A 24,210-nucleotide genomic window follows, 5' to 3' on the forward strand; every position below is an offset into this window, starting at 1 on the left:
TACCTGTATTTCTAGACGGTAATTTTTTTTGTTTTGTTTGTTTTTGTAAAAGGAAAATAAAGCATATTCATTGTAGCTGTGAGACTGTTTGGGGTTGTTTTTGGATCAGACCTGTAGTAATACTAGATCTGCTTTCTTATTGTATCAGTCTCGTCTCAGTGTCACCAGTGTTTGGACTTCTACTAGTGTTTTACAGCCCAACATCGCTCGCTGTAGCAGACACTGCTCTGCTTTCAGTCGTATACTTTCACAGTTAGCTTTTAAAATTTACAAGACTATACTCATTTACAATTCTATGATCTAATAGTAGATTGTCAATAAATCAACAGAAAAATAATCGTCTACAAACTGTCAAAATGCCAAAAAAAAAGCAGTTTTCAGCCTCTCAAATACAAATATTTATTTATTTTCTATGATTATAAATAGAATACATTGAGGTTTTGGACATTTACGGGACATGAAGACATCACCTTTGAGAAACTGTCCATGGACACTCCTCACGTTTCTGACATTTTATAGACTCAACGATTAGCTGAGATCATTGTCATGTCAAATAATAATTAACGACAGAATGTGACCCAGTAGTGCGCATACATCCGCTAAAGGCCATTCATAAATACCAGCCACCTAAATAGGCCTGATTTCTTTCATCGACATCCATGAATTATTTCCTGGAAAATGTATAAAAATGCCTAAAAAATATCTCTCAATGTTAAAGAAAGTGAGAAAAAAAATTCAAAAAGTTAATGGGGACTATTCTGGGCCGAGACCCATCCTTCATCCAAGTTTGGTGGAAAATCTTTCAGTAGTTTTTGTTGGTTGGTTGGTTTGTGAGCAGGATTACACAAATGGACACAGGTGAACACAACCTCCTTGGCAGAGTAATAATTGTTAGTTTCATGTTCTTGACACATTTTCTGAATCCAAAGGACTGTACAAAACTCAAAGCTTGGACTTAAAGGGTGACTGATATTCAACAAATGCATCTCAATGTGAAAAGACCAAAAGCAGCTATGAATTGATTATACAGTATTGCTGTCAAAACTATGAAAAACAACTGAGCCACGCTGATGCACTCAGACACGTTTCATCACCATAAACATGGGCGTTGCAGTCAGTCCCACACACCATCGTGCTGCAGTAAATACTCACTAGGGGACCAAAAAATACTCCGAAAATAGTCCCTAACAAACGCTCCATTTACTCCAGACTGACTAACATTAGCTAAAACTACAGTGCCCAGCTATTTTAAGATGTGACCATCTTTCATTGTTTTTTGAGAAAAAGAAAAATGTGTATAATGTTGTCTGATCCACAGCTGTTTTTTTGGCCTTCCTCATCAGGTCCAGCTAACAAATGAAAAGCATGCGAGTGTCAGCAGGGGGCTATGAGGTCATTGGTGTTGACAGAATGCACATGTTGCTCAATCACTTAATGTTCATCACTTAAAGTTGGAAGAAGAAACAAGTTTGTTTGGAAAAAAAAAAAAAGTCTACAAGAGTCGTCCTGAAAACCACCTGTTTTGTTTAATTTCATAATTGACACACAAAAAATAACCTACAAAAGACCAAATTAAGTAACCAGTTAACCACGAAATGTCATTTTGATCCTCCCCCACCCCCAAAGAAAGCACAATTTAGAAGATGTCACCCACTGCTCCAGTCACATGACTTCACAATGACATCCTGAACAACCACACGTTTACACTCATGGGTTTACATTTTGGGGGAAAATGTCTGAATAGTCACACACTCACATACACACACTCACACACACAGTGACCAGCAGCACCCCTTCTAAAACATGGAGCTACAGATCAATCTTTGGCGCCGTTCTCGGTGCCGCCGGTCAGTCAGACACACATGGAGGAGGGCTGGGAACTGTTCGGGGGAGGACAGCCAGAGACTCAGGAAGAACGTTTTTGTTAACGGAGGTATTCAGCAGAGGGAAGGTTTCTCTACAGGTGTGTTCAGACAGACGGCCGGGCGAACTCTAGCCCCGTGTCATTTTGACTGTTTGTGTTTATTCGCCACAAAAGGCCAATATATTGACTCTACAGATGTTAGTTGTAAACAAGCTAGCTACGGACATAAAGACTGTTTCTGTGTGTTTGTGCTCAGCTCAGCCTCTGAACTCACCAGAAACACTGTTCATGTTATGCACTTCCTTCTGGTCTCCTTCTACAGGTCACTTTTCTTTTTTGTCTCCTCAGGATTTTAATTACGATTATGAAGTGGATTCATAAGGCTATGGTCACACATGCAAGAAATAAGAGAAGGCTGGAGCAAATTTGCATCTTCTCTTTGTGTCGAGTTGGACTTTGGTTAACTTTGATGCAAATTTTGCCTCGGCAAGCTGACGGAAAAAAACGGCCGTTAGTCTGACAAGCATCATTCCTAGATGGTTATCCCGACATCCAACTGTATTGGACAGAGCCCTTAACGTCCTGTAGGGAGGGTTTTTTTTTTTTCTTAAATGTTGTCCACACAAATTATGGAACTTGTTAGTTTTTTTTTATTCTGTAAATTAATTAAATTTGACCTTTAGGGGAATTTAGGGGCTCCGTCGGAGGCTTTAGCCACCAGAAAAACAGCTTAAAATCGCCTATTACATCATGTTATGTATTAAAAGCAGTTCATTACAGCAGTTACAACAGTGTATAAGTCTTTGAATTGGTTAAATTGACTGTATTGGTGTTATTGGCTTTGATTCGAGTGGAAGATATGGGACTGTGTCAGAACTGGCCGATATCTCTGACATCGGAGTGCAAAGGTTTTTTTTGTTCACTCTGCTGCTCGTAATCACGCTCATCTTGCACCCACCCTTGCGCAAACTTGCGTCTAATCGTCTTTCCACCAACTTCATAGACTTCTAAAAATTCGCTTTGCGTTCTGTCTGAACACACAGCAGAAAGAAAAGGAGTCTCATGTGACAGAATAACATCATCTACAAACATTCACAACTCCAGAAATGCACTGACAAGTTGAGTAGAGGTTGATAGCCAAGCGACGACTTGCACTTTTGCATTGAGCGTTTTACAGTCCTGCATAGATCTTTTTCATACTTTTTCAATATAAACTAAGGCGTTGTGTTATATTAAGTTGGTTTGAGTCAATAAGCAGATAAAGTAAATAAAATCTTAACTCACAAATAAAAAAAAACAAAAAAAAACACAATTCAAGTAGGCTACAATCTTGACGTTTCTCCCCTCTCTCACAGGCGGCTCCTCTCTCCTGAAGAGGAGCCCGAAACTTTTTCAATTCAAGTCTTTTTTCCAGAGAAAGGTCCAGTGTGATTAAACAGCACCAAGAACACACTGAGCAAGAGAGGGGCATCACACTTACACTCGCTCATTATTGTGAAAAGGGGATCCACGTCCTTATCCATTCATACAGAAGAATCTGGAAATTAACAGTATATTGTGTTTCTTTTATGTACATACACACATTCAAATCAACCTCACCGCGCTCTCTCTCTCTCTCTCTCTCTCACGCACACACACATCATAATGTGTTTTTGTCCCTGTGTAAAATACAAATAATTTATCAATATTAATTTAAGCTACTACTTAACAGTCATTTGTGGGAGCAGAGGTGACCAACAATAAAATTTCTACGGACACGACGATTCCCACATCTGAGACAAAAGACAGAAAAATAAAAATTCATTACTCAGTCTGTTTTTCTTTTTTTTTTTTCTTTTTCCTTTTTGTACTGCAAGAAACAAGAGTCCTGTTATTCCACATGAGCTTAAATACAAATTATATTACGTAGCGTACCACTACTCTCATCTGTACCACCACCTCGCTCACACTCATTCCACAGTGATCAAGGTCGGTCATATGTAAACATGTTGACAAAAATAAAAAGAAGCAGAACAAAAAATAAGTTTTCTCATCATTCACTCCGTCTTGCTCTCATACCCGGTTCATTAGAAAATACAGTTAAATTAATTCATCATTGCCACTTGTAGCGAGGATTGAACTGATTCTCCTTTAGGTCCGTTTTTTTTAAAAGAGGCAGTGGAGCCCCGCCCCCTCATACCACATCACTCTGTCAGTCAATCAAAGTGAAGATTCCTATTGGTGGATGTGTCCAGGAGGCTGTGATGTCACCTCGCTGTTATTGGTCAGTGTGTTTTCCTCTTCATGTCTCCACCCTGGCTTTGGTTCGCATCTGAGTGGAGAGGAGGAGAGACATTTTTAACAACTCTCAGACAACCAGCAGCCCGTTGCACCCGTTCACCCGTTTCAACCTCCGACACTCTTTGTGGAGTAAAGATGGCCGTCATTATCTAACATCTGAATGTGTCCAGTGTCAATGAAAGGCTTTTATATAAACAGAAGATGAAAATATTTAGATATAATTATAATATTCATCCCTGGTGCAACAGAAGTTTCACAGGACACTGGAAACACTATCAAACATGAGCTGTGTTTGTCTCTCTCGGTTTAGACGTTCAGATGGTTCTTTGACCTGAGTGCCATGAATACTTCAGGTGAGGCTGGGCTGTGAGTTCACGAAGCTACTTAGATTTATGTTTGACAGATGTTCAACCCTCATTTCCCCAGATATCAGCTGTCAAATATTTTTCATTTTTCATAATTTAGACACTCAAATCACACACTGCAGTTTCATGTGCTAATTAGACTGCTGCTCTCATATCAAAGAACCATCTGCACAAGTGAATCCTCACCATCTATCCTGCAAACTAATGAAAAAAAAAACAACTTCAGTAGCTTTAACACATGCGTCTTCTGCGCTACAACTACAGAGGTCAAACCAGAGGCATGCCAAACAGCAAATATACTGAAGCAAGCAGAAAGTTACAGAGCAAACAACACCGCAGCTGAGCAGAGGACGACAGGTCGATTTGACACAGACAGATGGAGAGAGAGGGAGAGAGGAGGGAGAGAGAGAGGGAGAGAGGGAGGGAGAGAGAGAGGGAGAGAGGGAGGGAGAGAGAGAGGGAGAGAGAGAGGGAGAGAGAGAGAGAGGAGGAGGAATGCAGATTACCTGAGAAAGCAAGCTGCAAGTGAGGAGGTAGGGCGGCCTGCGACCCTGACTGGAGACTCTTATACAGATCTGAGGAGAGATGGAGGCAAGATGAGCAACAACAAAAAAAGGCTTATATGGAAAAGATGATGCAGTTAGATGTGGGGGGGATGTTAAAATGGGAGACCAGTAACAAAAGAGAGGACAGGATCAAAGTGAAGTGGCAGTGAGTACAACAGGTGGAGATGACAGAGACCGTCACAAAAGATGGAGAGGACAAAGGAGGGAGACGGTGGTTCATAAAAAGAAATAATAAAACATGGGGTGAGAGGGTCACGACGAGAGATGTGGAGAACAGCAGACACAATGGCGGTACTGCTGGTAGACTTCAGGAGCAGCGCACACTCGCCGAGTAAATTGGCTTCACATTCAAACAATTTGAAGTGTTCATTTGCACAAAAGAGATATCTCTATTTGTATTAATATTACAAAATCATGAGCACATTGATCGAACTGGTGTTGGGTTATTTAAGAATGGCATTTAACTTTTCCTATTGATCTCATCGTAGCTTATGAATCTGACAAATGTTGCGATTGGATTTAAATAGCATTTTATATTAATTGAATTCAAGCTAAGGCTTTTTCCCCCAAACCATTTCATTTCATCATTTAATTTATAAAAAATTTTAGACTTTTAGTAAGACCAGCTGTGCTCCAGCATTGCAAATCTGCAGGCTACAGTTGTCTTCACAGAATTGATGGGTTGCTTCTTAATATTCAGTAAACTTTTTTACAGATTGTTGTAATATCAAATCGCAAGGTTGATGTTAAAATCATAACTTTTTCAGGCTCACCCTCACAAGTATATTTTAACCAGTATAATCAATGATTAAACAAGTAAATTAATGAGACAAATCACAGAACTAAAACAGTACAAATGTAAATTCTATAAAATTTACATAAGTTCTTTTTAAAATGACAAAAAGGTCATTAAATGAAATAAAAAAAACAGTTAACAAGGATGGTATGTCAAATCTCATCAAAAGACCAAAGCCACCGATGAACAGATGATGAACTCATCCTCCTAAGAAGTACTTTGTGTGTATAAAAAAGCCTGATATATATTATTCCCATCGTGGACACTGTCGTTTATTCAGAGCTGATCTCACATAAACTGTCCTGCTGCTGGAAATAACTCACTTGTGCACTGAGTGTTTTAATCCACAGCTTAAAATAGTTCCCAACAAATGCACTCCCCCTCCTGTTTGAGTAACACTTGCTAAAAACTACATTGCCTGGCTGTTTTAGGACATTACTTCAGACTATTTAAAAAGATTGTAACTATATATTCCAGAAGTACTGAGAGACGGACTGACACACTTGCTGGTTTTGGTCTTTTTATGGAATGTATAGACAGTAAAAAAAAACTATAGCTAATACTAAATACCAAATACTAATACGATACCCACACTATACTTTAAAAAAAAAAAAAAAAAGTCTGTTCTCTGTTCCTTAATGTTGCTGTAAGTGCTATGTAAAAGGGTCGAACACAAGTGTTTCCCCCTGAATTATTTTGTCTTTGGTTGTGTGCCCACTCACCCATTAGGTCGCTCTGTGCTAGAGGGTATCCTGAGTTGGAGCTGGGAGCTGAGCCCATGCCAGCAGCCCCTGGGGCTCCGGGAGGGCTGAAATTGAGCAACGGGGGGAACTGGAAGGGCAGCGAGACGGGCACCAGGCCTCCCAACATGCCAAAGCCCAGAGGCAGAGTGGAGGGGCTGCCCAGGAGGGAAGTGCCTGCTGTTGATACCTGAAGAAACAATGAAAACAAAAAGGTACTCAGAACAGTGACTCCATTGTCCAAGCTCCATGTAAAACATGCTGTTCTTGTTTCCCAGAGACTGACCTGTGAGAGGTGTGATGTTGTGGACGACGTGGCCAGAGTTCCTGAAGGCACCCAACCATTTCCTGCCTTTAAGCTCTGGTTAGCCCCGCCCACCATCCTCTGCCGCTGCCCGTGATTGGCTGAGACAGAAGTTGCTGAAGACGAGGGAGTCTTGTCTGGGTGACTGACAGCTAATACCACCCCCTTATTGTTGGTGGAGTTGTTGATTATGCTACTGTTGCTAGTGGTGGACTGAGTTTTCTGGCTTCCTGCGAAGCTGCAGCCGCCCTGCGTCTGCTTCAGCTGCCCACCACCCTGCGTCTGCTTCAGCAGCCCACAACCCTGCACCTGCTTCAGCAGCCCACCACCCTGCACCTGCTTCAGCAGCCCACCACCTTGCGCCTGCTTCAGCAGCCCACCACCCTGTGCCTGCTTCAGCAGCCCACCACCCTGCGTCTGCTTCACCTGCCCAGCGCCCTGTGTTTGCTTCACCTGCCCAGCGCCCGCTATGCTGAAGGGGGGTCGGAAAGTTTTGGCGGTTTTGGGGGAGTACTGGTGCTGCTGGCTGGGGGTCATCTGATGGGAGAGTGGGTGCGAGGGCGAGGATGACGGGGAAGGGGAGGAGGAGGGGGGTGGGGTGGGCGCCGGAGGACGAGGGGTGAGTTTGATGATGGGGGAGGAGTTGCTGCTGTGGGAGGACTTGGTGAGGGTGGCCTGCATGGGTGTGATGAAGTTGGGCTGGTGGTGGTGGTGTGTGTGCGATTTACTTTGAGAGGAGTGCGAGGTATGGGAGGTGGGGGACGGCGACGAGGCCGCCGGGGAGGGAGAGCAGAAAGACTGCAGGACAGAGTGGGTGGTGGAGATGGAGCGGGACTGTGAGGAGGGCGAGGAAGAAGGTGGAGCGCTGCTGCTCACGGTGTTCTCGTTTCCGCTGACTTTGGCACTGCTCTTGACCAGTCCTTGAGGGGCCCCCATAGTTCCCAGCAACCCCGCCGGACTAACAAAGCCCTTCTGATGGGGGGGCAGAAGAGGGGAAGCCGTGGGAGGAGGCCGCTGCTTTGGAGGCGAAGGGGAGGGGTGAGGATGCATCTTGCCACTCCCGCCAATCACCGAGCCAATCACCGAGGTTGGCCTGTGATTGGGTGATGCCATAGTAACAAGTCTCTGAGTCTGGGTTTGTCCCATGGTGCCGGATCCTTTGATTGAGCCGTAGGGACCATTTGCAGTCCTGGAGGCCAGCGACAGGCCTGCCGCCTGCACACGAGCCATGGAGGCGACACTGAGAGACGAGGAAGAGGAGGTAGGAGAGGAGGTCGGTAGCGTTGTCGTTGTCAAGTTCCCAGCGGTCTCCACCTTAGACAGGGAATGTTGCTGCGTCGTGGATGCGACTGAGGCAGAGAGCTGAGAGGCTGAGGGGTAGTGAGGGGCGACGGGGGGAGGAGAGGAAGTGGGCATTTGCAGGGGAGGAGGCGACAAGGGGCTGTCTGAGGGGCCCAGGCCCTTAGATGCATTGCTGAGGAGGGCCAGAGCGTGGGAGATGGAGTCCAGAGAGGGAGCAGTCAGATCCTCGTCCAGGGAGTCGGACAGACAGATGGGCTCCGAGGGCGAGGAGGAGATGGGCAGGCGGTTGGAGGTCAGAACGGAAGTTGAGGTGGACAGAGAAGGGGTGGAGGTCATAGTGAGAGGTGGTTTGTGGATCCAAAGACCCTCCTAAAAAACAGAGGACACATGGTCAATGTCAGCAACCTGAGACAACTGTACACTCGCAGAGGCAGAGAGAACCAGGCTCACATTTAACTTCCACTTCACTTCAACTGAAATTCAAACACTTGCAACTGCACTGTAAAACCAAAAAAAGTTATTTTTAGTAACTATGAAGATCTGAGCCATCCTCACCTTGGCTTTGGCCTTGGGCCCAGGCACCATTCTCCTCTTGACTCTGTTTGGAAACACGGCAGCAAATATTCAGCCTTTTCTATTTACATTTTTACATTCAAAGCCCAGTCTCCAATAAATCCACGCGTAGTTACTGAGGAAACATGAGATAAAGTAAATACTTACAGGTTTCCAGTGAGGTGACCGTGAACAGAAATACTCTCCTTCAACAAAATCCTGAGCAGAGGAAACACAGTGTTAATGACAGAGGACAAGAGCGGCCGGATGAATTAGTGTCTGGTGACTTAAAGAAATTACTTGAGAAATTTAAACAGAGGTACCAGTCATCGTGACGGTGATGTCATAGAGGTAAAGATTGTTCAGTTAGAACCTGCCTGACACAAAAGGCTTGTCACACACACCTTTATTGTTTCTAACCCAGTTCTAGTTTTAAGGTCAACTCCATTGTTCTCACCCTGAAGGATTTTCAGTAATTGTGTCATCACCATGAGGGAATTTGTAAAAAGGGCTGCTATACATAAAGGCTACATTTCACAAGAGCAAAAACACACAGAGAAACACAAAGACACATACACACACACACACACACACACACACACACACAGACACAGACAGACCTGGCCTGCATCCAGCCCTTGGGCCATAGTGGTTTGACCTCGTTCTCTAAGAAGGCCTTGAGGTAGTCCTCCACAGACAGAGAGCACTGGTTCTCCATCTCGTAGCAGCTCAGCTTCACTCGCACGAGGCTGCACAGCAGGTTCCTGCACAAACACAAATATCCAACTCAGCACAAATCATCCAATATTAAAATCTAAATTCAGCTGCAGGTATTGGCACATAATGACCGAGGAGACTGTTATTCTTCAGCGAGTCAGAGGTAATAATGACTGTGGAAAATAAAAATGTAGAAGCTGTTAGGAGAATAAATTATGATTGAAAAGATGCTGCGAGTCGGTCACAAGGTTTTTCTCATTTCATTGGGAAACTAATTCTTTACTCGGGGTTTCCACATTCATGTAGGTGTAAAATTCTCTCTCAGAGCTTCAAAGTGTGTTTACAGGTTTTGTTGAGTACTTCTGCGCATGTGAAAGGGGTGTATAAAACACTTTTATGGCTCCAGACGGAGCTGTGTGAAATCTGATGAATTACCTCAAGTGATGTCACTTGAGTAGGTTGGGTCTGAAGACTACAAGTTTAAATATAAGAGAGATGAGAAAGACATGAGAATACCAGAACTCTGTAGCTTGCTCCTCATCTCTGCTGGAGGCGAGCAACTCGAGGCTACATCAGCCAATGCTAGCGTAATGCTGCATTCACATGCTCCTTGGATGGTACCACTCCCTGAGCTGGGAAGTCGTTCTCACAACTTCACTGCGTTCATGTGCTTCAAGTTGATATGTGGGAGCGACATGGTCACCAAAATGTATTGGTTTTGTATTTGATTACTAATCCAGGTCACTCTATGTGGACAGCAACTAACGGTTACAACCTAAATCCATATTACAGGTGCCATAATTTTCTCCAACTTTACAAGCTGTTATTCCGACTGCAACGTGAATTTTCAAGTTATTCCTTCATGAAATTAATGCACAGTAGCACATCCAACTGTTGGGGGTTGAGTTGCATTTAAAAGGATTTAAAAAGAGGATATCTCTGGCTCTGCTGCATTCATTTTTAACACATTTTTTAAATGTTCATTGTTGAGTGTTAAATTAATGGAGTCCTCTTATAAAAAGATTGCAAATTTTTGCCAAAAATCACACAGGACCGATTTTTATGCTTAAAGTTTCAAGCAGCTGAGAAATATTCATGACTTGATCGCCTCATTTTTCTCCATCACAGCAACTCTAAACAATCTTTAAAGCCTGTGTAAGCTCTGTTTACTAGATTAGACATCAAGTCAGGATGCAAAGTCAAACATCACAAACACAGTGCGTCATCCAGCCAGCTGTTACCTGAGTTTGTCATCCCAGACAAACTTCTTCCGTGGGCCCATCACCCTTTTCCCAGGCTTTTCCTCATCTTCTTCCTCTGAGCCGTTCCTGTCGCCCTCTTCTGACTGCTGCCTGCAGGACACACACGCGCACACACACACACACACGCACACACAGTCAGTGACATATAAACATGCACACATTCACAAACATCAAACTATAAAAGTCAGACCTGGAAATAGGGAACAGTTTTTAGTTTGAGTACATCAGCTTCTGGCACACAAAAGAAGGATTTACTTACTTTGCAACCTTGGCCATGCAGTCCATGTTGTATCTGGCTATCTGCTCTGGCATCACACTACACACTGCCAGCTTCAACTTCAAAAGTGGCGTCCTTAGTCGATCGTCCTGAGAGAGAACACAGAGGTGGGTGTGTTAAGGACAGAGGAAGACAGATGTAGGGAGAACAACAAGAATGAAAGGTGGAGTAGAGTTGTTGTGAGGGAGGAAATTGAAATCAGAGTGCGGAGAGTGGAAAACAACGGAAGCACAGAAACAGTGACAGAGAAGAAAAAGATAGGAGAAAGGAAGGAAGAAATGGACAAAGAAAAGTTAGAAAGGAGAGAGGGAAAAAAAAGAGAACAAGCAGCGGTAGCAAGAGGAAAATTCAAGAAGTAGCAAGTGGGGGGCTATGTTGATGTATTTTGTCAACATTGCTACTTTAATGGTCCATGACAAATGACGTTTGGAAGCCCGTTTTCTTTGGCAGTCCTCGCTGCACTAGTCAGCCTCCACATTAACAACTGAGGCAGTGAAGATGGCTGCGGATTAAAAGCTGTATGAGAAGGCACAAATAATGTGGAGGAACAAGAGGATCAGTTTTGGGGTTAGACAACAGAGGCTGAACGAAGCAGCTCGAGTGCTCAGAAATATGCAAATCAGAAAACAGAATATGAAGAAAACATTTGTTATGAAAAACTCGACGGTACAGTGGATACCTTTAAACAGTGATCGCATCTATCGCGTTCAAATGGACCACTACAAGCTGATGTTTATAACAACCAAGTATTTTTCCTTCATTTCTCCTGCAGATTACCATCTCATTGAAATTTGTATATTTCATTAATATAAAGTAATTTTTACTGAATTGTATTGACTGTTCAAAATACAGTACAACTCACCCTACGCTTGCTCAAGAGGCCATTAGGCAGCCGACATTATCAATCCACTTGACGAGAGGGGCTGTAACCACAGGTGCTTCTGCACGCACATTTGTTTTCTGTCGCAGCCTGAGGAACAACAGGTTTCGCTGCTGCATCTTGCTGGCTCGTTTTTGGCAGTTTGTCATAAGCTTCGAGGAGAAACATTTTTCATTGAGAGAAAACTCTTTTCCTGTCTTGATTTCAACGTGCACGCAGCGCCTTCCCTCAGGTGACCAGCTGGATGCAGACAGGTTACCACGAGGAAGTAAAAAAATGAATTAAGATATAAAAATTGCATTTCCGTTGTTTTAATTTTCTTTCCACACGTTATCATGTATGAAAAGACCCAAAATGAATGCTTTGAGCAGACTTTTTCATAACTTTAAGCAAATGATTTAAAGAACATGTGTGTAGGAATGGAGAAGCAAATTCCCGCCCATTCTGGTGTGTCTCATGGGACTTTATTTCAGGAAAAAAACTGTATAGTAGCTAATGGGGAGAGGTACAATTGTGATCCTATTTGAACTGTGCCATGAGTTACACACATGATGTTTGTCAATTTAAAAGACAGTTTAAAATAAAGATCATAACATAAAAAACGCTCAGTGAACTATATTATCTCCTTCATAGTATGTCACCAACATCACCAAGGCCATCACCTTGGCAGGGAAAAAGTATGAAAAAAAGGTGAAAATCACAACAAGTCTAGCTATACAGACAGCTGCAGTTGTGTGAAAGGAGAGTTAGTCAGTTCTGTGAGCTGCTAATATACGGGACCGACTCTACAATGGTTTAGTTTCGGGTTTTGGTGATGGTTAAACAAGACGACTTCACTTACGCGACTGTTGGACGTGCAGTCTTTATAATTGCAGATTTTTTTACAGTCTGAAACTTGATTAAGTTTCTCAAGTTGAAAAATTGTCTTTAAGATTGAAAACCTTGTTTGTCTAATTCATGGCACAATTCAACACAGATCAAAATAGTATTTGTCCCACGCCATTCACTATTATACATATTCATCTGATATAAGGTCCCATGGTGGTCCACTGCAAGGGGCCCGACTTCAACTCTCTGGGATCCTTAACCTTGATTATTGTACCCGTGATCACTTTTAGTGGTTTCTATTGTATTATGGTGTCAACGAGGAGCACGAGTGCGCGAGGGCAAAGAAGCCACAAGGGACTGGCGTGATGCAATAAACAGGAAGTAGTAGGAAAAAAAAGAAATCTAAATTGTTGTCATTGTTTTCAAGTCAAGCAATGACGTCCGTGAGACACTGTCTGTTATCCCCCATTGCACAATTATCTCGTCTCACCCCTCTCTACGATAGCAGCTATAAACACTTTCACCTGCAGATGTGGTGTGACGCACTTGATACAATCTAGTTAACTGAAGCACACTAAACCACCCTGAGGTTCAGTCATTGTTGCGATTGCAATTTCAGACGGTCAATGAGAGACATATTTCACAGAAAATCATTGTAATGACCATAAAGATCCAAAAAAGCCGCAGTGGGACCGATGTTTTCAAATCAGATTCTAGATGGATTTAACATTTCCTCCACAGATAAGCCTCACTCACCTGGATGTTGAGACTGAGCTTTTTCAAGCGTTTGAGGAGGGCTTCTTTGTTGCACGGCACAAATGCCTCCATGTGCGAGTAGATTTCTGAACGCACCTCGGGAGGCTGCTCCTGGACCTGCAGCTCGATACTGAGAGGAGGAAGAAAAAGTGTGAGAAACACAAAGAGATCAAACAACAAAAGGGGAGGGAGAGGTATGGAGGTGGAATCAGAAAGGGAGAAAAAGATGGCGGGGTAGAAGAGAGAGATGGGAGATTGAAGTAATAGATGTGGAAGAATAAAGACTAGCTAAACAGAATAAGAGGAGTGGGGGAAGATAAAGTTCAAGTGTGGAAATGAGAAGCATTTAATTAACACAGACAATGAGAGACAGAGAGAGAAGAAAACACTTGAAGACAGCAGCAGAGGTATCGAGGGAAATCTGCTGAAAATGAGTGAGAAGGACTGGAAGAGAGCAGAGGAGGAGGAGAGCGAGCGGGGATGTGGCTGACGGTGATTTAAAAGCTGTCCTACTCACTCCAGGAGAATGTTATTCATGTCCAGGGTGAAAAATTTCTTCCTGCCTTCTTGATCAAACTGCCGCGAGGCCTGAGGGAGAAAAGGTTGAGTCAGCATGCCAGCTCCATACAGTACAAATACATATACATATATCTGTGATGCTGAACCTCTGAGGGCTTCAGCTGACAGAAACACATTTCCTTATTTCTCCTGGACTAACCTTCACCTGAGTCTAAATTTAACCTTACGTGTCTATGGATTCTTTTACACTAAATGGGTTTGGCTTCTGAATGCCCTCAATCAAACTCCAGTGCACACTAAACACCAGGTCTTCCAGGTGGACTGTGGTTTAACACCAACAACGAAATTCTACCAAAGGATTTTGTGCCTGTAGATATGTGATTTTAGCATGAATTCAAAAGTCACTACTGTCAAAACTACTGTTACTTTTACTTTTAAATAACACTGTAAAGGATCTCCTAATCTGTGTAGCCACATGTTCATGCAACATCATGCTGTAACCATGATGGCAACACACGTGCATCAGCAAGTCATCTAGGGTTGCAATGAACAAACAATTTTTGTTATCAACCAATTTGCCGTTTGGTTTTATGATTTATCGGTTGATTGTCAACAAAATGTCTCATCGCAACTTCCCAGAGCCCGAAGCCTCATCTTCAAATTTCTTATTTCGTCCAACCAACAGCCGCAAACCCAAAGACTCTTCATTTACTGTTATAACTGACAAAGAAAAGCAGCAAGTTCTCACATCGAAGAGACTTGAACCAGCAAATATTTGACATTTTTTCTCGAATAATGACTTCAACAATTAATTGATTATCAAAATAGTTGGCCGTTAATTTCGATAGATTAATCGACAAAGCGCTGCAGCTCTGAAGTGCGTAAACGCGTTACAACAGCATGCGTTGTGTTCGTGTCCTGCTCCATATTTTGTCAGTTTTTCAATAAAAAGTGAGAGAAACACACAGTAACTATCCTCCTGTGATATTAAGGTACGAAATGCTTTGCTCTTTTATGAAATACAAGGTCCAGCTACAGTCTCAACTAATAGCGTTCATAAATAACAATTTATTTGCAAGCTTGTGAGACCAGCAGGTGAGAAAAATAAACACAGACCAGGCAGAGAGGTGCTGCATGATCTGCTGTCTGTTATTTGAATTTGGTTTCCCTAATAATGCTGGATGACCTTCAAAAAACTATTTAATACTAGGACCAACTGTTGCTCTGTACGACTTTGTTAGTAAAAAGTCACTTTGAACATGAAATGAACCAGAACTAAAAGGTAACAATGTGCAGTTTTGTCCTTGGCTCAAACCAAATGAACCAAACTAAAAGGTCAAGAGACCGAAGTGACACTTCCTTTAATGAATTCAAGAAAATATTTATATTACTTATATAATACGTTATCTTTAGAAGCACCAAAAACAATCTGACATTTCCATTATTTATTTATCTGCCTCCCTCCTCCTCACTCTTCTCTTCTTCACCTCTATATCCATCACTTGCATCATCCCTCTCTCTGCCTCGCTTTACATTTTTACCCACATCTAGAAAAACATTCCTTTGCTTCAAATTGACTCTGTGGCTCCGAGATACAAGAGCAACAAAAAAATAAGGCTGCGACGCCAACCCTGCTGTTTTAGTTATATAAGGTCCCCTCAGGGTTCAGCCTGAAGCCGTGTTTCTCCAATCCTTTAGAAGAGACTATTGTTGTTGTTGTTGCACTAAATAAAAACAACAAACACTTCCTGCCACTTCCTGAGCCGGATTGGCATTTGTGTTTAACTACAGTAAAGAGGCTTCGCAGGTAATTGCATCCACCCACAGACTGGCGACAGCTGACTCACCGCCCGCAGGTCCTCGATGCGTTTGATAAGAGGAGCAGGCAGTCCATCAGGCAACGGGGGCGGAGAAAACAGTCCACTGGAAGACCCCAGACCTCGCCCCTGGCCGCCACCACCTCCTCCTCCTGCTGCTGCTGCTGCCGCCGCTGCTTTATGAGCCGGAACACCGACTCCCAGGATGCCGTTCTCCCTGGCCGCCGCCATGGCGTGCTGCTGGTCAGTGTCCAACAAGCTGAAGTCCAGGTCGCCTAGGAGATCCTGCAGCTCCTTCTCATTGGCCGAGCCCAGCAGTGACATCACGGCAGGGTCCGAGGTGAGGTCAGCCAGCGAGAGGTCGTTGCTGGCTGTGTTGCCCTGCGGGTGGGTGGAGTTGGAGGCTAACACGTGGTTTGTTGAGTTGGCGGAGTGGGGCTTGTTCGCCACAGCTCCTGCCAGGCTGGGGTGAGCCATATTCGGATTCCGCTTCTTCATCTCCTCCTTCTCCCGGGTGAAGCGGCGGAGCATAGCCGCCAGGTACAGCGAGTCCTTCATCAGCTTCTTCCTCTTCTTCTTCTCTGGCCGGTGGAGGTTGAGAGCCGTCACTCTGTTGGAGGGAAACATAGCAATGACTTGTTTGTAGCAAAATGCTGACAATACATCTACACACTCTGACACAGTAGGTGGTGGTATGCACCTTTGAATTTGGTTTGTGATCCACCAATAAAGACAGAGGAGAAGGAGGAGAAAAATAAAAAGAGAAAGAGAAAAAAAAGAAGAATTAGATGAACAACAAGAAGATCTTAGCCTTTCTTACCCACAGGTGTGCATAAACTAGAAGTTATGAACTAAAAAAAATTAAATAAATAAAAATAATTGCAAAACTACCAAGTATCTTATTGATGTCACCCATCAGAAGTGGGTAACTCTCAGTGGTTGAAAAAAATCGACTGTTTCTTCTACTGGCAAAAATGACCAAAAACAAGCATCACAATAAACAAAGACAATTTCAGAGGGACAGAAAAGTGAGTAGGTGGAGGTAATAAGCGCAACATGAAAACTAAATGCGACCCATGAAACAAATTTTCACGGTAAACTGAGGCATCGATACAGGCTGACAAAGACGACTCTGAGACGTGGGATGAGTGAGGAACTGCAGGGATTCTGAGGCATTAACCTGCAGTCTGCTCTGAAGGATCTGACACACACATGCCCATATATAACAGCATCTGTTTCATAATGGCACAATGGCAATAGCTGCAGCTATTTTTGGAAGTTGCCTTCCAAATAGCAGTGTGAGTATTGGGCCAATCTGAGCGTAGATAATGGAGCGTTTTCTGGAAGGTGGCTGGCTTGTCACAGCAGCTAAGAGCAAGTCACAGTCAGCATCCGCGCCTCATGATAGATGTATGAGAGGATCCGCACAAAAGCACAGGAGTGTATAATGTCACACACAGGGTGGTGGGGGATTATTAGCGCGGTCAGGAGTTGACAAATGCGTCATCACATATTCATAGAGGACAACAGATCCATGGGTGTCCGAAAGGTCAACTTATCACACACAGGCGGAGAACTTGTCCATTTACATAACGGTGTCCGTCTGTGTGTTTTTGACATTTTAAACTGACATTTTTTTGACATCTTAACAGTAATGATTCTTTTGATCAAGTGCTTTTTTAAAAGCTTAGGTTTCAGGAGGAAATAAACACAGACATTATATTACACTGCAGCGATACTCACCCTTGTTTCGGTACTCTGTTCTTTTTTGGGTTCTTCTCCTCCAGATTGTTCATGTCCTTCTTTTTCCTCTTCTTAATCACCTGCTCCTTGTTGTCATTCGGCGTCTGAAACAAGAGCACATACACTCCTTAACTCAAATGAGCAGATGACGACAGTGCACAGTGGCAAACGATCAATTCTGTCTGAGGAACACACGCAGAGTGTGTGTGTGTGTGTGTGTGTGTGTGTGTGTGTGTGTGTGTGTGTGTGTGTGTGTGTGTGTGTGTGTGTGTGTGACTAAGTGTGTCCTTCAGAGATTTCTCCTGATGTGCTGAAAGATAACGTCTACATCACGTCTCAGTGAAACCAGTGAAAATCAAGCTCCTGTTGGGAGGACATTCATACTCCTTTGTCAGGACTGTTGACATCCTGCTGTGTCACACGGTGCAATAACCATGTGTCACGCAAAATGTTAGTAACCACATTATCTAAATGAGAATGCGTCACACAACTCCTCTCCAGCAAACCATGTTTTATTTACTGTGGAATAAAGCACGGTTTGGCAGTGAAGCTCACACTTCTCAAAGTTAGCCATCAAACCATGTAATTTCTATGACACAGTACACTTTCCTAGACCACTATTTGTCCACAGGGTCAAAGGTGTTGATTTGACTCGTGGAATTTGGCACAGGGAAGAATTTTTATTTTATTTGGGTAATGCATTTTAAAATAAGACGGACGTGCCATCAGCCCTGTGAGGGGCCCTTTGGCACAGCTGTGTTTGGAACTAAATTCTAACGTCAGTACTCACATGCTCTCAGCCACAATGCTATAAAGCTGAAGTTTAGCGGGTATTATGTTTACCATATCAACATTTTAGTTTAGCATGTTAGCATGCTAAAAGCATAGGCAGGAAAAGTCAGGGGATTACCGAAGTCATTGGGATTTATCCTCTGAGGAACATGAATATCCACCTTCTTTCATGAATTATGGGCGTTACTTTGGCGTGTCCAGTCACTGAATCGAAACCGGCATATTCCATTGGTTGGTGCGGCATATCATTCATTCATGAAGATCTAGGTTAGATACTTTATTGTGTGAATACTGCTAACATCATTATTATTGCTTAGCCCACGTAGCTAACGCTTCTACAGCCTTTAAAGTGCTGCCGTGGTCAATTATAATGATACTTTATTATTTACGTTAGTTGCGACGAGCACCGAAAGTATCACCCATAATGTCCATAGTCTCCCCAGTTACTTCCCTAGGAAACTAGTGAACATTTACAAAATTGCGTGCCGATCCGTCCAAAAGTTGTTGGCCGAAGTGGGGGACCCACCGACCAACCGACAGACATTGCCGCAGAAGACTCATGCAACTAGCGTGGCTGAAAATGTATCTCTTAACATATTTCCAACATGGACACTTGATCATTTAGGTAATGTGCTTCAAATAATTGGAACAGGTCACCATTAGAATATCAAAATAATAAGCTTATACCTCCAGAGCGTTTGGTAAACCAAAAAGTTTTGACTTCGTGATTCTAATGGTATTTCTAAACATATTTATTGTGTTGGCTTGTTAGTAATAGGATGTTGCCAGGTCACCTGGAATCCTGCGTCTTTGCTAGTTTTACATCAAGAATAAGAACTGAAATAAGTCATCAGACTTGTATGTCATTTCATGGACTTTCTCTAAATGTCAGATAAACAACCCAAATTTAAATAACAAAACATTAATTTCCCAATGTTGATAATATGAGTTGAGAAAATAAAAAAAAGAAAAGAAAGCAAAAAGAATAAATACATTCTTTAAGTTCAGTTACGTATATGTTGAGGTGGCCTTACCTTGTCTCCCTCCCCCTCCGATTCAGAGGCTGCTCTGAACTGCAGCGTGCCTGTGTTGATGTAAAATCCCCCCAGCTTTGTGGTCAAAGACGCAGGCACCAGCTCATCATACTGAGAGAAATAATAGAAGACAGTTTGTTTTGTAAGATCACAGGAATTTGGAAAACAATAAATCCTCTTACATAACAAAAAGCGGATGTCCAAACATATTGACTGACTTATAATGTTTTTTTGGTAACATTTCCAAAAGAAGTCGGTGCTCTTCGGTCGGTCAGTGAAAATGGATGACTTGTTGTGCGCCAAAATAAATAAATCACTAAAAAGAATCACAGTCCCTCCACCTCCAGGCCACAGATGAAACATTTTTCCATCTCAGAGCATTTCAAAACAGAAAAGAAGGGGTCAAGGGGCGCTGCAAATGTGTGAGTGCAGCTAGGACAGCTATCAAAACAACACAACAATTAATAATAATTATCAGCTGTTACAGTCAGACAGAGTGAGACGCTCTGAATACTGAGCAACAAACACTGTCAAACAAAAACAATGACACATCCCTGTGTGGACACAAGGAGCACATACATATTCATGAGTCATGAGGATGATTTTACAGCATAGTAGAAGGGACAAGCGTCTATCTTTAGAAGCACCACTGAATGTACTGTATTGAAACATCGAGCCAGGAAATAAATATTTAACCACACAGGAATAACGTCTACCTCGACACGACAAGAGAGCAGCAGTTCAAGAATGTGACGAGGACGGCAAATTAATCGCAAGAATACTTAAGAAGAAAAGAGATCGCTGTGCAACGTTATTCTAAAGACTGAAGAGAGACATCTGACTAAATGAAAGTGACATCCTGGAAAACAGACACATCAGTGAAAAATCACGTCCTCATTAATAAAGCGAGGGGTACTCACAGCTTCTGAGTTGTCAATAAAGGGGTCCGTCTCGTCGTAGCCAAAACCTATATCGATCAAATCTTGCATTCGGTCCTTCCTCTTCTTCTTCCCAGTGTTACCCTGAAAAAAAAAAGAAAAAGAGAGAAAACAGTTTAGGTTGTGATTCACATTAAGAGTCCTCACATTTTTTTTTGTGATCCTAAAATGGCCCCTTTCAGAGTGAGGACTGACAAAATGTCCTCATTTTCTTCATGTTGCTGATAGACAACTAGAGCCTGACTGATAAATGGACTGTGCTGATATGTCTGTCAACATCGGCATCTCACAGATGTGTTGTTTCTGGCTGATAAGTGGAAAGAAACTGCACTACGGAAATGTTTGTGGTGACACACACACATTTCTTTCCATTAAAAGGTTTGTCCACCAGAGAGCACTGACTAGTTTATTTTTTAGATGTAAAATGTCCTCACTACCTATCCCGGTCATGTTTCCTTAAAAGACAAACAAATAATACAATTTCTCATTCAACAATATAAGCCTCAAAAATCCAATATCAAGTGAGTGAAAGAAACCATCAATAAGTGACTTAAAATATCTCATACTACATGTATAATCTACTCAGTTACTCCCAAGGTTTTTCCTCTTTTTCCTAGTTCAGGAGTTCAGTTGTCTTTAACTGAACTGAAGTTGAGGGAGTCACCTGCTGTACAAACTGTAAAAGTCTCACAGGCAAATTTAAGACTTTAGACTAAATAAATTAAATTTATGTGACTTAAACAAGTTAACTAACTCAAACAAACCCAGTAGTTTTACTAATATTAATTAACACACCATCCTATATTTCATTGCAGATTGATGTATATGGTGGTCAAAATGTAACAAGAAATCAGAAATCTCTTAGAAACAGAGAAAACACTGAAAAGTTTATATTCTACTAACTCCAAAATATCAATACTGGTATCGGCTTCAAAAATCCAGCGTCAGTCAGGCTATAATTGTAAAATAATCAGAATAGAAGCACTTCAAATGAAAATAATTAAAAATTCAACAAATAAATAAATAAATACTCACATATTTATTTTCAAACTTTTTTGCCAGGGCCTCGACCTGGAGCCGCTCTCTCTCGTCATCGTTGAAGGGGTTGGCGGGATTGGGGGGATTGGGGGGATTGGGGGCTGGAGTCACACTTGGAGGTTTATTCTTTGACTGGAAGCAAATAGGGAAAAATGTAATATTAAAGATTATGAACAGGGACGATCTGATGTCAGAATTAGGGCTATTTCAGTCTGCTATCTTGTACTGACTCACTGTTGAGAAAGAAAAAACTAAAAAAGTTAAATATTGACATATCAATCACAAAAGTTTATTATTTATAAAAAAAATACTCCAAAAAAATACACAACATGCAAAAAAACAACAACAACATGATGCTGGCATGAACACATTTAGATCCAAATAAGAAATATTTAATTATCTTGAGGTTTGAAAACTTTTACCCCCGCCACTCACGTAAATCACCAGTAAAACAAAAAAGTGTGTTGAATGAAAATGAGCCTGTGTGTGTTTGATCCCTCAGCTCTGACATTTGCCTCGCTCCCATGCTACATCCTGGTACTTCCATCAGCAATGCTCTCTCATCTATCTATCACCCGCAGCCAGAGGGCCAAACTGCATGTGGCATTTCCAAGTGCTGTAATGGCTGTGTGACTGGGCTGTTGCTGGGCAAGTCTGAGTGAACAGGACACAGGTAGCAGCGCAAGATAAGCCTCATCTCTACATGTGCAGAAAGACGAGGTCCCTCGTTAAAAAAAAAAAGGAAAAAAAAAAAGCTACGATCTTGTTACAGAGCGCAGCTGAAGTTGTAAAACACGCAGAGTGGACGGACCGGGGCTGCGTGGCCACAAACACCGCTGCTGTCTTTTGTGTTGAGTCGCACTAATGGTCAGTTTCAACCACGCTAGTCCAGCGGAAGGACAAGGTGCACTCACCCCCCCGCCCCGATTCACTTAGCAAAGACAAGTCCTCACAAACACTTCCAAGAGCGATAAAATGAACTCCCGCTCCAGTCCCACTCGGCCTGGTGGTGTTAGTTAAACTGGGGGGTCCTACCTGGAGGTTTTGGACGAGTTCGCCGTAATTAAACTCGACCGAGGAGCGGTCGTCAGGCTCGGAGAGGGACAGGTTGAGCCGCACCGTCGCCCTCTTCTCGGCTCCAGCCTTTTCCCTGTCGCCGGTTTTGTCGAGAGGCTCGCTGCTGGCAGCACCCCCTGCCCCGGTCGCTGCCTCGACCTCCCCGGCTCTACCGAAGTTGAAATCGGCCTCATCCTCCAGCCGGCGTTTCCTAGACTCCGCGGCTGCTCCAGCTGCGAAGGCCGAGAGGGTGACAAATTGCACTTTTCTCGGTTCGGCCATTTGGATGAGCTGCCTGCCTGTCTGAACCTCGCTCCGGACAGACAGCGACAGCGAGGAGAAGAGCTACTTCGCGAAACTACTCCAAATTGGTGGCTTGAAGAAGGTTTCGCGGAGCTCCGACGGCTGCTCGGTGCCTAGACGGATGTCAGGGCCTCCTCCGCACCATACGAATTGAACTCCAGGGGATGCGACGGTCGGGGAAAAGTTGTTTTTTCGGCAGCTACTTGCATCCTCAATTTGCTATGGGACCGAGACATTCACAGGAGCCATCTTGGGTTTCGGGAGTAAATAAAATATCAGAAGAGAGGGGTCGCTGCGCATGCGCGTACGCACAGAACGGAAGCACCGTGACAAAGGGGGGGTCATCACGTCCAATCACCGCGTGCCCCGATCCTAAACCCGCCTCTGTCACAACAGGCGATAATAACAACACTATCAGTACTATAATGACCTTTATAAAGTGTCTGAGTGAAGGACAGGCCGTGGCACACACACACACACACACCACATGTTGTGTGTATCCACATAATAGATAACAGCTTCATCTCGCTGTATAGAACAGGCAGCTCTCATTTCAAGCCTTTTCTTCCTGTCTATTCAGGAAAATGCTGAATTGTGCATTTTTCTACAATGGCACTGAGCACACAAACATAAAATCCTAAACGGAAGAAAACAAGACAGATGATTGGCTGTCTCGGTTAACCACCCCAACACAGCTGAGTTAGTTACAGGCACTAAGACCACCTGTTGATATACAGTTAAGAGCGGAAATGCTCCTGATCACAATAACCTCTGTGAATACATCTAAGTTTTGCATTGACACACATATTTTCTGTACTTTTTTGGTAGAAACCATGGCTGGATTAACCTGTTAGAAAGCCTCTGGGTAAAATCTTACTGTCGGGGCCCCTATCAACCCCCAACCTACCCCCGTCTGAGCAATAAGGGGAGCCCTGCTGAGTTGCCAAATTTGCAGCTGAGATTTTTACATATAGTGATTAATGGTACATTTTATGTACATGAAGCCTTTTTTTTACTTTCCAATATGTGAAAATAATTGTGTCCCGACTAGCATTTCAAGGCATTTTTGTAAGGACCTGTGTCCACAGTGAAACACTCCAACATCTAAAACTGTGAAATCTCTTTTTCCAAATCATTATTTTATGGTCAGGACATCGTCTGAATAAATCATTGTAAATACGGATTAATGACAAAAGCTGTGTTATATGCTTTACTATAACACACAAAATGCATGATTACAGAAGTTAGAAAATAATAGGTTTCCTTTTTGTTGTCCTCGTAGTTTTGCTGCAAATCAAATTTAACCGGCTTAATGTGGACGTACTCTCAGCCTGTGAAAACAGTTGCATAATGTCTTCTGTGGCTCTGGAGGAGCTCCGTCAAGTTAAGTCTGGCCTTGAGAATTCACAATTTAGATGCAAAACCAGCATTACAGGTTTAAAGTTGAGGGCACTTAAACAGAAATAAGAAAAGATGCTATT

At 42.9% G+C, this 24,210-nt stretch overlaps 1 protein-coding gene across 1 annotated transcript; it reads right to left on the minus strand.

Moving 5' to 3' along the window:
- Positions 1-1,507: 1,507 nt before the first annotated feature.
- LOC140999255 (uncharacterized) lies at positions 1,508-23,001 on the minus strand. The gene is made up of 17 exons (XM_073469579.1): positions 22,406-23,001; positions 21,368-21,502; positions 20,315-20,416; positions 19,395-19,505; positions 17,569-17,672; positions 15,856-16,435; positions 14,007-14,077; positions 13,490-13,619; positions 11,008-11,114; positions 10,728-10,838; positions 9,390-9,533; positions 8,938-8,988; positions 8,773-8,815; positions 6,898-8,586; positions 6,594-6,801; positions 5,016-5,084; positions 1,508-4,175 (listed from the first exon to the last, which is right to left on the minus strand). Exons 1-17 carry the CDS (start codon positions 22,706-22,708, stop codon positions 4,129-4,131), a joined length of 4,005 nt encoding a protein of 1,334 aa, XP_073325680.1. The 5' UTR covers positions 22,709-23,001; the 3' UTR covers positions 1,508-4,128.
- Positions 23,002-24,210: the final 1,209 nt, after the last annotated feature.

This window comes from Pagrus major, chromosome 1 (genome assembly GCF_040436345.1).
Source record: "Pagrus major chromosome 1, Pma_NU_1.0".
Lineage (NCBI taxonomy): Eukaryota > Metazoa > Chordata > Actinopteri > Spariformes > Sparidae > Pagrus > Pagrus major.

Coding starts and splice junctions, on each gene's coding strand:
- LOC140999255 (XM_073469579.1), bottom strand. CDS start 22,708: ATGGCCGAACCGAGAAAAGTGCAATTTGTCACCCTCTCGGCCTTCGCA. Junction 16,436..17,568: donor AACAGAGTACCGAAACAAGG/GTGAGTATCGCT, acceptor TCCCTCCAACAG/AGTGACGGCTCTCAACCTCC. Junction 9,534..10,727: donor GTCTGGGATGACAAACTCAG/GTAACAGCTGGC, acceptor GTGTTTGTGCAG/GAACCTGCTGTGCAGCCTCG.